The sequence below is a fragment of the Globicephala melas genome, chromosome 10 (genome assembly GCF_963455315.2).
Source record: "Globicephala melas chromosome 10, mGloMel1.2, whole genome shotgun sequence".
Taxonomy (NCBI): domain Eukaryota; kingdom Metazoa; phylum Chordata; class Mammalia; order Artiodactyla; family Delphinidae; genus Globicephala; species Globicephala melas.
This window is the reverse complement of record NC_083323.1, coordinates 56,138,346-56,155,783: the sequence shown is the minus strand read 5'-3', so window position 1 is coordinate 56,155,783 and position 17,438 is coordinate 56,138,346. Positions and strand designations below refer to the sequence as shown.

Here is a 17,438-nt window from a genome sequence, read left to right as displayed (position 1 = left end):
CTGAAATCAGAGACACAACATGGGCAATTAGCATTCTGGAGTTTGAGAGGTTCATTTTCATTCCCTTTTTGTTTTGATACTTATGAATGTCCCTGACATAGTAAGGCAGGGGTTATTTCCAACTGCAAGATGAGATGGAGTGATTAAGGTACTCCCTCAAGGTTACACAGGTACAGAAATGATGGAGTCAGGATGAAACAGGTCACTTGAGCTTCAGACTGATGGTCTTTCTGCTATTTTCCAGTTGCTTTTTAGTTTCCTCAATAATTACCTGTGAGACTTTAGGCGAATGAGTTTGTCTCTTTGTTACCCTGACCACACCATCTTTTCTTTTTTTTTTAAGTCCCTCCTGGCTCTAACATTCTATGACTTTAGACATATGTTTTGTCCCACAATTTTTTGTTCGATGTGTCAGGCCTCAGCAACCATTTATTGAATGAATGCATTAATGAATCATATTTTCTACCATGAAAGATACAAACAATTAAATGCTAAACTGTACAACTGTCTACCTGCCACACAAAGCACAGGATGAGACACTTTTATGAACAGCAGCTAAAGCTTACTGCATTTACTGAGCACTTACTCTATTCCAGGCATTCTGCTAAGTTCTTTATACAAATTATTTTATTTAACAATTATCATACCTCTATACGGTAGGTACTATTACTCCTAACTGAAAGATGTGGAAAAGGAGGCACAGAGAGGTTAGGTAACTTGCTGAGAGTTCCACAGCTGTAAGTAGGAGTGGTAGGGTTCAAACCCAGATCTCTGAGCTAAGGGTGGTGTGCTCTCTATTGGTGGGAATGTAAATTGGTGCAGTCACTATAGAAAACAGTATGGAGGTTTCCTAAAAAACTAAAAATAGAGCTACCATATGACCCAGCAATTCCACTCCTGGGCATATATCTGGAAAAGATGAAAACTCTAATTCAAAAAGATATATGCACCCCCATGTTCATAGCAGCACTATTTACAATAGCCAGGACATGGAAGCAATCTAAGTGCCCATCAACAGATAACTGGTTTAAGAAGATGTGGTACATATACACAATGGAATATTTACTCTGCCATAGAAAAGAATGAAATATTACCATTTGCAGCAACATGGGTGGACCTAGAGAATTTCATACTAAGTGAAGTCAGACAGAGAAAGACAAATATTATCACTTATATCTGGAATCTAAAAAATAAGCTAATATGTATATAAAAATCAAACAGACTCAGACACAGAAAACAAACTTACGGTTACCAAAGGGGAAAGGGAGAGATAAACTAGGAGTATGGGATTAACAGATACAAACTACTTTACATAAAATAGGTAAGCAACAAGAATTCACTGTATAACACAGGGAACTATATTCAATATCTTATAATAACCCATAATGGAAAATTATCTGAAAAAAATACATATAACTGAATCATTTTGCTGTACAACTGAAACTAACACAGTATTGTAAGTCAACTATACTTCATTTTTTTTTCTATACTTCATTTTAAAAAAAAAGGTGATATCCTTTAACTCTATACTTCATGGCCTCCCACATCAGACCAGTACATTGTGAACTCTCACAGAGCAAAAAGTGTCTGGTTCATCTTGGTTACCCACCATGCTAAGTATGGGGTCTTCAACACAAAAACGGCTTGCTTAACCAAGACTATTAATCTTGTGGAGTGAGAAGGGTTAGGTGGAGAACTGTAAGAGCAGAGGATAGGGTTAGCAGTAAGAAAAAGAGAGGAAATGAGAAGTATGTTTCTAAAACATATCTTTAAACGCAAAAGGAAAAGTCAGATCACATACTATTTACTGTGAGCTTGGCTTTGACAGAGTAGGATGAACCAAAGTGATTGGAGATGACACACTGATATCTCCCTTCACTGGTAAATTCCACACTGCGGAGCCGAAGAATGGTGGTGTACTCCATCACCTCCCCACCTTGGGCCCGGAGGTGTGCATAATTTTCCATTTCAGCATCATGCAGTAGTTCATTGTCTTTTTTCCAAGCAAAAGTCATTGGGGAATCACTGCTGCTGGCAGCTGAGCAGATAAAACTCAAATTGGAACCTTTTATTGCCGACTGTGTTTCTGGCTGAACTGTGATCTGGGGTTTAGGAAAATCATCTGTTCAAAATGGAGAGGAGGAAACAAAACAGTTTTAAGCTTGAGTCCAAATGCTACTCAGATCTGAACACCAAGAAACTCAAAACAAACAGTGGCTTAGGTTTTTACCCTCTGTGTATGTTTCACAGATGGACCAGCAGTCCCAGTGTTGAAAATAACAGACTGGGAGAGAGTTTATAAAGTAATTCATTCATTTCAACTAGAGACTGAGCCCTATTTATCCATCATTAACTGGGAGGAGACTGATATATTGGAATACAGTTTATTGCAGACCTCTTGGCTTTTTTTTTTTTTTTTTAACATAAATACAAGAAGAAATCGGTTAAGACACTTCCAGGCTCATGGATCATCTTGAAATGCTATTAGGAACTGCATTTTTTCCCCATGTTCTTCATAAATAAGCAGAAAAATTAAGAAATCGAACATCAATAATGATAATCAATACCACTAAAGGCAGCAAATTAACACCACTTACCAAAAATAGAACTCATTAAAAAGACCAGTCATTTTTAGGTAGAGCAGGAAAAAACAATCCTGTAGTGAAAGGAAAAGCATTTCTCAAGCTCCCTGTGAGCCCCTGGCTCCAGCCTGGAGTTTAGAGTGGACAGTCCATCAGGTCGTGGTGCCACATTGTCAGAGCTACATTATAATTACAGCTAAGCAACTCTTTCATTCCAAACAGTTATTTTTAGTTCTCTGTTACTTTTTGGAAAAGTTACCTTTTTGAACTTCAGTTTCTCAGAGATGGTCTAAACCCAGAAGGAAGCATCTTAAAGCAACCAAAATGTATTACTTGGGTGCTCTGAAAAAAATTACGTGTGTGTGTGTGTGTGTGTGTGTGTGTGTGTTTATGAATGGGGTATGGGGGACCCTCTGACAACTGCAATGCAGGTAATTTCCAATGCCACGCCTGCATGCTGTAATCAAGATAGTTTCTTCTTCTGTGTGATTATTCTAAAATTCTCATCTGGTAAAAAATCTATGGGTACTATATAGATATGGGAAAGTGTGTGCATGCATGTGTGTGTGTGTGTGTGTGTGTGTGTGTGTCTCAAAGTAATAGAGAGTTCATATCTCGAAGACTACAGAACTGAGAAATCAAGACCATGGAAAAGGAATAGCTCAGGCCCTTACAGATGAATGCCAAATGCTTACTTAGATCCAAAAGCTACATCAGATGTTTTATTTCCAGAAACTGTTGGGACCACTTAATGCTGCAACCTAAAAAAAATATGGTTTTCTTGTACTTAGCTAAACAATCCTAGGCAAAGCAGTTTTAAATAAAATTTTAAAGGCCAACGTAGAATTAGGTTCTGCAGTATCTTAACACACATACTAAAATTCAAACAAGTTTTGATTTCACGTTCTGTACGCACATTTAGTTTTACAAAGGTCTCCATGGCAGCAAATAGTAAACGGCAGTGTAGTGCAGCAGACGTAAGACGGCACCAGAGAGAGGAAAACTTGGGTTTTTGATCCAGATCTGCTATCTGAAGTTGGGTAAGCAAATTTCTAACGCTGAGATGCTTAGATGCTAAGACAATGGACCTTACATTTATTTACAATAAACTCAAACTTTCTGTTACTTGTAATGTTTTACCCACTAATAGTAAAATTTTTAGCAGACTATAAATCACTAGCTAATAATTTTCTCTTTCTACTCACCATAAACAGCATCTGCACAGGATTTAAGTCAGTCTCTTCACTGAGCTCACAAGAGCCTCTCAACAACCCCCGGAACTGGGGAGAGCAGAGAGCAGCGCTCCCATTTCATAGATGTGAAGACTGAGATTCAGGGAATCACAGTTAAGTAGCAGGGCTGTGACTATCCTTCAGTTCTCCCAAGATCCAACATCATTCTCTTTCTACCAAACGACTCTGATGCCAATTTTATAAATTATAGAAAAAATTTTTCCTTCCATCAGTAAAACTGTGGTCCTCAGCAAGCTACAGATCCATTCTCATCTACCTCAGCAGAAATAAGAGCTTTATTAAGGGAACATAAATTTATTGAAGTCCATTATTTGGACAAATGGGAGAAAAAAAAAAAGAAGAATGAATAAAAAAGTCAAAGGCCATAGTTCCACTCACCACACACAAAGCCATCTGGGCTAACAGCAAAAATACTTCTTCCCTTCAGCAGCTGAGGATGGGCACAACTGGCATTTACAAAGCTCTGAAAGTTGTTTTCCGCCACCCACTGTGGGAGCCATTTTAGTTGGCAATCGCACAAAAGGCTTGATGTATTTAAGTGCCTGAGGAGAGTAATTACATTCAATTTGTTTTGTACGAAATGCAGATTTCTACAAGTATAAACTAAACTCAAGTAAATATTAACAAAGCAATGAATGGGGAAACCAAATACACACATCCCATGGACTAAATATTCTATAGTCCATCTTAAAATGCAAGACATGGAACTCGCACTGTTTTTTTGTTGGTGGTGGTGTTCTTACCGACCAGCAGAGACAGAAGTGCTGATACACCAAAAATACCTTACTACTGAAAACTGGTTACTGTGATGAGGCACTGTACTGTATTGCGTCCCACAAATTTCAACCGCCAATTTGTAACAGAAAGAAAAAGAAACTCCTCTTTTCAACAAAGGGAACAAAAAACCAACTCCTCTTGCTTTCTGGTAACAAAAGTTAAGTGATGTGATGAATGTGCCAGACATTTTCTATAGATACATAATCCAGGATAATCCACCCCACGTCAGTTTCCCCCTCCATGCTTTATGTGAAACTCTTGGAAGGAAAAGAAAAGCTTACAGTTGCTGAAGTTTCTTCATTTGTGAGAATGCATTGCCTTGTAATGACATGATTGCGTTGTCGCTCAGGTCTCTGAAAAAGCAAGCAAATCAAATACATTCGAGGGAATTATGGTCACTATGTGCCTTCAGGCAAAGGGTGGGCCCACGCTGCCCACGCCATTCGCCACAAAAATACTCTCTGTGCTGAGATGCACAAATGGGGGTGACTAGAACTCATTAGGAAGCCTGGATTCAAGAACAAGGATATCTGCATCAGAGGCAGGTTCTGTTACGGTGAGAGAGATTTCATATCACCACATACAGGTTTTTTGACTCTTAAGGGCCTAAGCTGTTCTGCCATGTTATTTTATTACACTTCTTATTATTCAAATTAGTAACCATTAGTAACTTTTAAATGCACAAATAAAATTCCTCGTAATTATGCTTTTAAAAAACCATCATGTATAGAATACCTTCTATGATACGCAACCATGTTAAGTGATTTACGTTTACATATTATTACATTTAATCCTCACATCGACCCAAAAGCAGATGGTATAACTACCTTGGCTTGGCGTGAAAGGGGCAGGTAAGATTTGAACTCAATTATTTTCAATTTCCAAACCTATGCTCTCAGTCACTAGCCTATTCTGTCACACACAACTCACTCGTGGGGAGACAGGTAGGTGTTCAGACAAGAGGTTCTCACTAAAACAAACAAAACAACAAACACTTCAGGCAGGACATTTATAAAATGAGAGAATGTTCTGGGCTGGCTTTATTTTTAACTGGTGCTTATGAGCGCTCTGGATTAAAGTCCTCTCCACAGTGATTACTACTCTGTTTTCCTTTAAAAGGGTGGAGAAAAGGGATTTTGAATGAGACAAGTGGCAACAGAAGACAGAATCGAGGTCCCAAACGTGGGCAGAGAAAGAGGCTGAGAGAGTCACGAAGGTTTAGGAAACTGAAGCAGAGGCTCATGGTCCACGGATCCACTAACTCCACTTTCCCAGAAATGAAATGGGTCAGATGACAAACCCTTTTGGCTAGTTTCCCTTTGAAAATAATTTGTTTCAGTGAGCCCAGCAATACTGGCCCGCCTTTCCAGATGACGCTTTGCAGAGTTATCCCCTACAACCTGCCCTGCTACACCGTCGGCGTGGCTGGCGATCCAGAGCTCCCTGCAACCAATGAGTCATTGCGAAGACGGCAAGATGGTGGTGCACAGATTAACAGCTAAACACACGGCACCAGTGACGGTACCAAGCAAATGTGTATCTTACATGATAACTTTTGTCCAGGTTAACAGATAATACAACCTTTGGCTATAAGCATTCCTTAATAGTCAGGGTGGACACACTCTGCTGCTTCAGACTCCCACTGAACACATACACGTGCACCCACGGTTATCAGAAGCTGGTTGGCTCTGTGCTCCTGCAGGCTTTGACTCCTATCAAGGCTGTGCTCCTAGTGCCTGAAAATATTCGAGTGCCTAAGTGTCATTTCAGAAATGTGTGCCAGGAGTTACTGGGGGCAGAAGATGTGAAGGCAAGAGCTGCTATGAGAGCAGGGGCTGCCCTGGTTTGAGCCCTGCTTCTGTCAGCTGCTAACTTACAGGTTAGTTGCAAAAGAGAGTGAGAAAAAGAATAAAGGAGGAAAAACAGGTTGTATGTTTTATAATTAAACAACAGTAACAATAAACAAAATTCTCAAAGTAGTGTTAAAACTCCTGTCACTCTCCAGGACTGGAGGGATTGTCTTTTTTGAGCGTTAAGATGTGCGTTGCCTTCTTAACTGTCCGATGGAATCAATGAACCCTCAGAGCCACTGCATCTTAACTTAAAAATTAAGATAACAGTAGCTATTAAATAGTTTTCTCGTGAGGATTAAATGAGAAAATATAAATAAGTACCTAGCATAATGCCTGATGTGCAGGAGGTGTGTGATAAATGGTAGTTTTTTAAAAAAATTAAATATACCACTGCTTGAGAGAAATAACTAAGAGAAAACCCCAAAGTGATGTATAGCAATGCCCTTAAAGGCAAAAGAAATATGCACCTGTACACTTATACTTTCATATAGATATACAGACAGGTAAGTAGGTAGGTAGGTAGACAAAGGACAAAGGATAGATGTGTATATTTTATTGTACTGAGAGGATACCAACAAAATTATGTACTAGTTTGTGTTACCTTTCATGACATATAAGTAGATAACCATTTCAGACTGCCTTTAGGGTAACTAAATTCCTGCTACTCACAGATGTTCTAATGCATCCAAACCAGTGAAGGCTTTTTTGGTAATGGATCGAATCCGGTTTCCCTGGAGTATCCTTAAAAAAAAAAAAAATTATAATGGAACAGTTAGTAAAAGCCATTGTGGAGTGCAACTCTCCTGAAAAGAATTGCTTTTTAAGTCATTTGTGAATATTCTATTTTCTTCAATTAAACACGATATCCTTAAAAAAATGTATCCGTGTCATCTATTTCAGTCATATGGTTCAGCATGGTTGCAAAGCATTCGACAGACAACCCAGCAAAAATACGTATTCGAGAAGTTACTCTGAAGGTTAAATCAAAGCAGTGATTTTTCAAAGAGGCAGAAACTTTATTCCAAGTAAAATGTCTCAGAACACTAATAAATAAAGCAGGTAATACTGGAGACTTTCTCCTTACCCACCCACCCCATGGATATCTTCATCACCCACAGAAGTTTAGGACTAAATGGAAGTCAATTTGAAGACTGCTTGCTCAAAACACAGAACTTAGCCATCTTCAAGGCCATTTTGTGGCTAAATAGAAACATGTTTTTATCCTGAATTGCTTGGAACCCACTGCAGTGTTATCACTGGTCACTGGATCGCTTCATTTAAACATTCCTGTGAGGGAAGGGCAACACTGCACGTTTCAAAATGCTGAACTTATGTGCACTAACCTTTACACAGTAGTAATCCCAAGGGTCTAAGCACTCAAAACAACTGAAACAACTGAAAATTCTTATCTGGATACTAAAGTCAGCGGCACTAACCCAAGTGTTGAGTAAAACCACTATACCCAAGGAAGAAGATCTAATCAATACACATCTCGTATAACAGCAGTCATTTGGGGAGATGACAAAGGGTAGCAACCAGATTGAGCACCTGTTTTAAAACTTTTTAAAGATGTCAACTTGTGTGTGGAACTGAGCGCAATTAAGACAAAGTGTTTAGGGAGTTCCCTGGCGGTCCAGTGGTCAGGACTCGGCGTGGCCCCGGGGTTCAATCCCTGGTTGGGGAACTAAGATCCCGAAAGCTGCGCGGTGTAGCCAAAAAAATCCCAAAATGTTTAGGTCAGAAAGCAACGCCAATTATGAGGCAGATCATACTCACAGCCGCCTCAGTTTGTCAAGCCCAGAGAAGGCACCATTCATGTCCTCAATGGTCCAAGAAATTTCATTATTCTTCAGATCCCTGGTTCAAAAAAGGGAGAGTTACGGAAAGTGGTACCAGGTACTTAATAAAAGATACAGGCATTCTTGTTAGACATATGCTTAGAAAGCGAAGATTCCCCCCCCCCAGGTGGCATGTGATTTGGAATAATTCCTCATAACTGCCCATATCATCTCTCTCTGCCCCTTTCAAAACAATAGAAAACTGTTTCTCTCCCTAACATAGATCTTACCTCCTGCCCTCCTCCCTCAGCAGCATTTTATACTTTTGTCCGAGATGAGGAGAGTTGATTCCGGCCCTATTAACTCCTCTATCAAGATGACTAAATTCTGAAAGAACTGAATAGTCTGAAAAATACATTAAACTTTAAAACCTCTGCTCCAACCACACAAGGAGCAGCTCGCCAAAGCACACGGCATGTCTTTCAGTCATGTAATGCTTCAAACAGTGAACACAGCAAAACTTTCTGACAGTGCAAAAATCAAAAGCCCGTTGCACAACGTTAAAATTCACATTTGAAAGATTTTTCAAAGGCCATTTAATCCAACTCCCTCTTCTTCTTCTTGGGACAGAGATCAAGTCTGGATGTAACTGGTCTGATAAACAGGCGTCTTCCTTTGCTGCACTTTGTATATCTTTTTTGCTCTGGGTAATTTTTAATCTGCATTTTTACGAAGAAAAATTAGTGGATTTGAAATTGTTTTCCTCTTGAGCGGTTACCAACTTCCTGGAGATCCTGAGAAGGCTGACTGTAATCACCAAACCAATCTGATCACTGTCCTTTTTAATCCCTTTAAGAAGCACACATGGATGAAATGGACCGATCTTAATCAAACTGATCTGGGAAAGATTAAGACACTACTTCTGAGGCTGTACACGTTTCCTTCGTAACAAAGGAAATCTGCTTGGAGAAAAGTGGGCACATTTAGGAACCAATTAGGTTCATGGACGAACAGCAAAATGTGTAACTTACAAAGTCTTTAAACTGGAAAGCCCCCGGAAGGCACAATCAGCAATGTAGCTGACTTTGTTATTCCCAATGTGCAGTGTATTTAGCAAGCTTAGGCCCAGGAAGCTTGAATCATCCAACCTTGATAAGTGATTGAAAGTTAAGTCCCTGTAAAGGAAAAAGGAACCAAAAAACAAACGATAGCTTTTATTTTCCAGTTCAATGCAATGATTTGTTTAAAAAAAAGAACAGAAACAGGTAATATATATTGCCACAGTTACCCTTATTTTAAAACTCTGCCTTCTTAATAATACTCAGGTAAACATTATTTCTAATCCCAGTAATTAAAAAAAAATTCTCTTTATTTGAGAATCACCACCATGGCTTTAGCCCATGCGCCACAGAACTGAAACGGCAGAGCTGGCTTCAACTTATCACAAAACTGTGACTAGGTTGCCTGTGCAAAAGGCTGTCACCTTGGAAACTTTGTTATGAAAATTTCACAGATCAGTGGTAAGAAGCTCATGCTCTGGCATGATTCCTGCTCTCAAACCTGAGGAGAATAAAAGGCAACTCACAGCTCACTGAGTTTCTGGCAGAACTCCCAGGCATCAGGGCTGATCCTGGTGATGGCATTTTGGCTGAGATGAAGTTCCTGCAGCATCAGCAGGCCGTAAAGCCAGCCTTTGGTAATCTCTGTTAGGTTGTTATGGTCCAGCTGCCTACATTTACAATAAGAGTCAAAAGCAGGATCCCAAGTTCATTATCTAGACTCTTCAAAGGGGACATATTACAACCTATTACATATTCCTATTGTTATGAGATGTGTAGCTTTTGTTACACAAAGACATCAGCAGAAAAGACTATGCTTATTAAATTCTCAGTCACATTACGTGAAACAAAACTTAATATTAAATTATAAGATTGTAAACGATGAGATTTTAACTTAGGATTTCAAATAAGAGCTGCTGAATGCTCACTGAGCATTCCAAGATCATACCGCCTGAGTAGGAATTGATCACCCGCACTTACAAGATTTCCATGTTGCTCAGCCCCCAGAAAGCCCCATCCATAAGTTTTGTCACTCCATTTCTTTGCATTTTCAGAGACTTCAGAGCACCAAGCCCTTGGAACGTGAGCCCATCGACGTTTTTGATCTTGTTTCGGTTCAGTTCACTACATTGGATGTTACAGTTAGACAGTTAGCTTATATGACAAACTCTGGAAGCAGTAATAAAATGTGACATTACTGCAATATAGTTAAACCAGCCTGTGTTAAATTACATAGAATGCTTTAAATTTCTAAGCATTTTTATTGAGAAGAATTTTGATTTACTAGCAGTGAGTAAATTTCCTTCCGAAACATGTGATGTATTTTTGCGATCATCAAATTCTGACACCAGATTGCACTTCAATTTCTAAGCTGTTGTCCATTCAGGATGGAAGTAAACACATTAATATTGGTCTTTAAAGTATCCAGAATGGGAGTACTGAATATTACATTAGAACACAAGGTCTATTCAGGAGCAGGGCCGTCAAGTTTATCCTGTTCAACTGCTTACAAAAGTTGACTCCTCTGTGTCACAATTTGTACTGTGTTGAATGCTTCCTCTTTCAGGCAGTCATTCTCAACCTTGGTTGCACCCTGGAATCACCTGGGGAGTTTTAAAAAATTACTGAAGCCTGGATCTTACCCCAGAGGTTCTAATGTAATTGGTCTAGGGTGTGGCAGGGGCACTGGGATTTTGAAAAGCTCCCCAAGTATCTGTAATGTGCAGCCAAGGCTGAAAACCACTATACTGCAGGAGCCTGTTCACAGATTATTCCACCGTTATTAAGGAGACAGCGCTTTACAGCTCCTTAAGCTATGAGGGGCCCTGCAGTCATTGGTACGGTTCTCACGATCCACAGCTGTGGAGAGTCACCATGATGTCTTCAGTGCCATCATGATGGCTTTGTATGGAGGTTGTTCAATGATAACACTGCTCACTCTTTCAGGAACAATCCAACTTGCCTTGTCAGGCAGAAGCCTGTACCGGGTGACTTTTTTTTTTTTTTCTTTTCGGTACGTGGGCCTCTCACTGTTGTGGTCTCTCCCATTGCGGAGCACAGGCTCCGGACGCGCAGGCCCAGTGGCCATGGCTCACGGGCCCAGCCGCTCCGCGGCATGTGGGATCTTCCCGGACTGGGGCACGAACCCGCGTCCCCTGCATCGGCAGGCAGACTCTCAACCACTGCGCCACCAGGGAAGCCCCCGGGTGACTTTTAAGGCTCTTTCTGATTCAGTGGTTCTACAACTCCAGCTCTCAGAGGAAAGGTGGCTACATCCTTGCTTCTAAACTCCTTCTGCCACATTGTGGATTTTAGGGGGGAGGTGCCAAGGGTTTAGAGGAGGTGAGGAAACGGAATCTAAGAGGACATTTTACTTACAGGTGTTGCAGTTGAGGCAGTCTAAACATCTTGGGTGGGAGAGCTGAGATTCGGTTCCTGTTCAGCTTCAGCACCAGGAGTGTGTTGGCCAGACTGTCAAAATACCCAGGTTCCATGGATGTCACTCGGTTGCTGTTGATATACCTGTTGAAAGTCTGAAGATGAGCTTCTCTTTCTGGTTCTTTGGGAAGTTAAAGTGCATGTATTCTCTGTATATGAAAGACTCTCCAGAGAACCTACCCATCACTTGTAACAATGGACACTTAAAATAATTAACTCTTTACGCCCTTGCAGGCCAATATCGACTATGATTCACACATATCTCTGGGGGAAAAAGTGACTAAAATATTTGAAGATAACAAACATTACCCAATTTTTGTGAAATTCATTTATTAATGAAATACACGGGGGGTTTAATTTTGATTATTTTTTTACAGAATCACTTGGTTTTTCTATAACAGTCAAAGGATGTCTCCATTTTTGTAATCCAGTCGTGTAAGAATAAAATGAAGACTGTGGTTATCCGGGCTTACAGAAAATTACCAGTCAGTAAGAAAGTGACATTTTTGATCCATCAGCAGTAAGAAATGGTCAGCGTTCTGGTTCCTATCTTAAAGTTGTTTCCTTTTTTAATATAGCACAATATTTTCATCACGGGTGAAAACTGTTAAAAACAACTTGACTTACAGATATTTGAGTTGTAGGGGTGGAAGTGCAGTTTTAAGCTCTGAAATATTATTGCCACTCAGGTCCAAAGTTTCGAGGGACTGAAACCGTCTCAGATGTCCAGGTAATATTTCCACAATCTTGTTTCCAGCTCTGGATTTAAAGAATAGCACAGATAACAGGGTTAATGGTACAACAATCTGAAAGGTGAAAAATATGTTCTATTTCTAACTCGTTCTTCAGAAATTTGGAAAACTGATTGTTCTACACAGCACGTTAAAAAGTTAAACAGCAGCTCTTCAGTCACTTTAATGTTGCATTAGATAGTAAATCATAATTTTAGAATTATGAAAAGCTTTCCGATATAAATCTGGGTGCGTTTAACAGCTGTGGTTATCTAAATGCGATGCACTTAAACTGATTTTTCTTTCTCTTATTTTGTTAACAGTCTTTCTTCCTCATCATTTCATGAAATGGGATATGAAATGACTAGCACCAGGTTGGCATATTCCAGGCACTGGTGTGTTAGTTCCCTATTCTTTCTTCTTGAGTCCTAATTCATTTCTAATTTTTCCCTTGGAAAGCACACACACTACGGGTGCCAATGAACTTAAGATACTCATCAGATTGGGCTTTTTAAAAGCCATCCTAGAGAAATCTCTTTTTCTTTGGAAATAGCAAGTTTCAATGCATTGCCATCGTCTTCAAAACCAGTGGATAGGCTCCAAGGCTTTGACTATTATAAAAATAAGAGCACACCAGTCTAAATAACCTCTGGGAGCAATTAGATTTTTTAAAAGTTTCACATTAACTATCTTAAACACCAGACCATGATGTCCAACATTGTAGTCACATGTGGCTCTACATTTAAATTAAAATTAAACGTTAAAGTTCAGTTCCTTAGTCATAGTAGCCACATGTCAGATCCTGAATAGGTGCCTGGTATCTGTCAAATGGGCCAGTACACATACAGAACATCTGGACTATCGTGGAAAGCTCTACTGGTGAGGACTAGACCACAAAGGAGAAAAGATAAACAAAATAAAACAAAAAGAGGCCAAGGCAAAGCTTTTAGAAGGTCATCAATACAACAGTTTCCAAGGGGGAGATTCAGCATTCAACAACAATCTTGCTAGAAAACAGGAACCAAAATGATGCGCAAGCCATCTTAACTGTCATATTAGACCAGGTAGCTTGGACTTTTTAGACATTAGGCAGGGGAAAAATGACATGTCAAGGGAGAAGGGCTGGGATGATGGCAGAGTCCAGGGCCTTCGCTTTACAGCTCAAGGAACAATGAAACAACGGAGGGCTCTAAGTAGAACTCTGTATGTCATATAAGTCACGTGCTGCCATTTTTAGGTAAACCCTCACTTAAGGGGAAAACTTAGAAAGAGATTTCATATGTGTATCCTTCTTACCAATAACTGCATTTGTATAGCGTTTTGAGTTCATTAAGTTCTTCTGCATTATTGTAACTCTCAGGCCTCTCACCATCACAGAAGGTTCCTGAGTTAGGAGCACCTCTTACGTGTTTTCACAAGATCCTCTGCTGTGTGTGACACAGCACTTTTTACGCTGCTGGTCTTTTCTGCCATACTGTGAGCTCCTTTAAAGCAGGGCTATAGATCTATCCCCGTCTTGGAATGTATATGGAATCTAATAACGCTGACGGCATTGGATGCCAAGTCCTATGCTACGCATTCTTCATATATCATGCCATTTAATCATAATAACATTTCTCTGCTGTTGAAATTAGGAAACTAGAGCTTTTAACCTAACAAGTCCAAGTACTCCCCCCAGGCCACCTCACAGAGTAAGTCCCTATTGGTCCCAAAGCAATCCCTGAAGGCTGTTTCATAGAACACAGTTTCCAACATTCAAACAACTTAATTTTGGCAATTAAGTTCTTACTTTCTGGAGGTGAAGATGCACCTCCAGAAAGTCTCGCCACCTCCCACTCTTGCAAAAATGCTGAGCTACTGGTTCCAAACTGCTGTGGGAATCCACACCAGCTCACTGAGCCCTCATCGTGCCAACACTAAGGATGCCCTGGAAACTGGGGTCCCCCCAGTCTGTGCTTGCACCTCAGGAGGAAAAGAGGGTCACCAAGAGTTTGCATGTGTTTGGCAGCCAACAGAGTAGAAGACCAGCTTCCTGAATGTGTGCAAATGCCAGGTGCTGCTCTCCCCAGTAAGTGGAGAAACCAGGTTGTACGTTTTAAATCTATTTAAATAACAATGAACTAACAAAACTTCTCAAAATATTGTGAAAAATCTTCCCTGTGTTACTTCTAAGGACTGTCGGGGAATCGTCTTTTTTGACCCAAGTCATCCAAAAATCTAACCCCATTTTTAAAGTAATCCTATACAAGGTAACAGGCAGGGGTGATGTATACCCTAACAGCTGAACTCTGTGATAATAGTAAGGTTAAAAAAAGCGGGGGGGGGGGCGCGGTTAGCAGTCCCATGTACAAGTCACAACTATCAAGCCCCTCAGATTCCCATGAAGTCTTACAGATTCTGTTTAGAGTCAAGTCAGCCATGACCCCTGATTCTGACCATTTCCCACATCTGGATTCCTCAGTGTGTAAACCCCTTGATCTAGCTGTGAGGTACAGGGTAATGCAAGTGAGACAATTAGTCAATTTCTACATCCTGGAGATGGATTCAGTCCAAGAGACAAGCCACAGGGCCTCAGGGTCAGGGTGTGTGGGTTAAAGGAAACCACACTTTAGGGGACAAAAATGTTCTCTTAAAAACACAACCCAAATGTTTGCATTACCAGGAAGTCCCCCCACACAAACAGCAGAGTAACCCTGAAACACCCCCCTCTCATCTCCTTCCCTCTCCCTCCCGTCCGCAGCCACTGCCGCCCATCAAATTCTGCATCTGGTTTTGGTCCCCAGGTTGTCTGGGGCTAGCTAGTACAGCTACGCTTACATTTAACAACAAGAAGAAACAGCCATAGGTTTTCGCAATAAATGGAGCAAACTGGTTTCTGGTGGGAGGGAGAGGGAGACCCACAGGTGTCTATCACGTTGCTCAAATAAGGCTACAAGTTAGATAACAGGCCATACAATCTTTGGTTTGTGTATTCGTTTGTTTATAAGGTAATTATGAACAAGGTATTAAAACTGCCAATTACTTGAGTGACAAATAAAATTTTCCTTGAAGTTCAAGTATGTTCCAGCCAAAGCCAGCCATTTCCTGAGCTGCACACCTCCCAAATTGCAGTGTGAAAGTGCTCAGTTATAAACGGAGCCTGTACAGTGCGTCTTTGTCAGCACTGCTTCCTAGCACAAAAATCCCTTACAACTGCCAGGATAATGGTCCCTGTATCACAAAATTTTAACTCTGTTCTAATGGAACTGAATTAAATCCAAATACCAGTTTCATATTAGCTCTCAGACTAACTGGCAAATAACCACCTAATAGGTACGAGTTTAAAATAAAAGAAAAAAAAAACTTGCTTTATGTCAAACAAGAGGGTTTAAAAAAAAGACAACTACCTTAAAAAACCAGATTAAAAAATCTTTTTAATCACCTAAAACCCTCAAAATAAACATACTTCATAATAGAGTGGGTCACAAGTAACCACTTCTAGGAGCCAAAGATTCAATTCAACTCCAGCTTCAATTTTTCTCCAAATATGGATAAATGCCAAAATTGATGAACATATTAAAGCACTGCAGTTGATTAATAGTTTTGGCAGGAAATGTGCAATGCTTCAACAAAAAACAAAACAAAACAAACTATCTTTTTCCATTACTTAAGTTAATGTGGAAATGTCATCTTTCCATTGTTCAAAAATCTGTACTCTGAGCATAGGAAGGCGTTTCAGCCTTGTGCAAATCCATCTTAACAACCACGAATATTTTGGTCATCTATGTTTGTTGATAGTACAAGGCGTTCCATGGTCAAATCACTGCTGAGGTCAAGTATAACCAGTCCCTTATAGACAAACACAGACTTGGGGGCCTGGTCAGCTGGAATGCAGATGGTTCCCTCAGGGTTCTCAGAGGCCATGGAAATAACAGGAGGCCCAGGTATGTCAGCCTCGGCTTCTCAGGCCCAACAATCATGGTTTCACTTCGTTGCTAATTTCACCTTTCAGCCTTTGCCAAATACCTTTAAGCAGAAGCAAACCCAACTTATGATATTTACATGATGATATTTGCTCTGAGAGTCCTGAAGATCTGACAACCAACAAGACGGATATGGTCCCTGACCTCACAGCACTGAAATTCTAGTGGGGGAGAACAGGCAGGCAAAAGGGAGTGGACACCAGAGGGATAAGTGGAAGAAGAAAGGACAGTCTCCTAAAAAGTGATGGGAGGGGTGTGGGCATCAGCAAAACTTCCCGTGGCAAGGAGGAGTCTAGAGTTCCAGGCAGAAGCAAGTGAGACCAGGACAAGGCTTCTTTCCCTTGAGGAAATGAGTGGAAACGGGAGAAAGAGGAAGTTGACGAGTGAGGTGCTGGGAGAAGAGAGTAGGTCAAGTGGGACCCTGTAAACCATGTTAGGCATTTGGCCTTTGTCTCAAGATCAGGTAGAGGGAGGAGGACAGAGGATTTCGAACGGCGGGGTGACAATATTCGATGTGCATTTTGAAAAGACTTCTCTGGCAGCAGTGGGTTGAAAGACTGGGTGGGGGACAGGCAAGAGGAAGTACAGAGGACAGAGGAGGGATGGAGGGGCAATGGCGACCGTCTGCCTGGACACCCGTTTTGGGGGCGAAGCACCGTTCTTCCTCTGGTTTCCAGGGCACAGGCCGTGCTTTCCCCCTCCCCTGACATACAGGCTCAGGTTTCCAGCTCTGCAGCCTCTGGACACTGGGACCCAGTTCAGCACTACTGGAGTTCCCATCCACACTCCTCACTACCCCTGTGTTCTGTCTGCTTGTACGAGAGGCCCCCTAAAGCAGGGGGTCCCCTTTTGCTCAGGTGTGAGATGCGACTGACCAGAATAGCCCAGTTCTGGCATTCTCATGTCTGTAATCACTAGGAACATGGACAAATGTGTTATTCTTATACATAAGAAATGTGTGCGTTTGTTCTGATACTCGGAACACCTGCAATTAATGTAAACCCG

At 40.8% G+C, this 17,438-nt stretch overlaps 1 protein-coding gene across 1 annotated transcript in view; it reads right to left on the bottom strand.

The window, feature by feature from the left end:
• The window catches only part of LRIG3 (leucine rich repeats and immunoglobulin like domains 3), a 46,420-nt gene that overhangs the window by 6,834 nt on the left and 22,148 nt on the right, over positions 1-17,438 (bottom strand). The window contains exons 4-13 of the mRNA XM_030866442.2: positions 12,368-12,499; positions 11,681-11,824; positions 10,283-10,426; positions 9,829-9,972; positions 9,275-9,418; positions 8,242-8,322; positions 7,135-7,206; positions 4,894-4,965; positions 4,214-4,377; positions 1,802-2,122 (exon numbers count right to left, since the gene is read on the bottom strand). Coding sequence (XP_030722302.1) covers positions 1,802-2,122; positions 4,214-4,377; positions 4,894-4,965; positions 7,135-7,206; positions 8,242-8,322; positions 9,275-9,418; positions 9,829-9,972; positions 10,283-10,426; positions 11,681-11,824; positions 12,368-12,499 — 1,418 coding nt within the window. The remainder of the gene's footprint in view (positions 1-1,801; positions 2,123-4,213; positions 4,378-4,893; positions 4,966-7,134; positions 7,207-8,241; positions 8,323-9,274; positions 9,419-9,828; positions 9,973-10,282; positions 10,427-11,680; positions 11,825-12,367; positions 12,500-17,438) is intronic.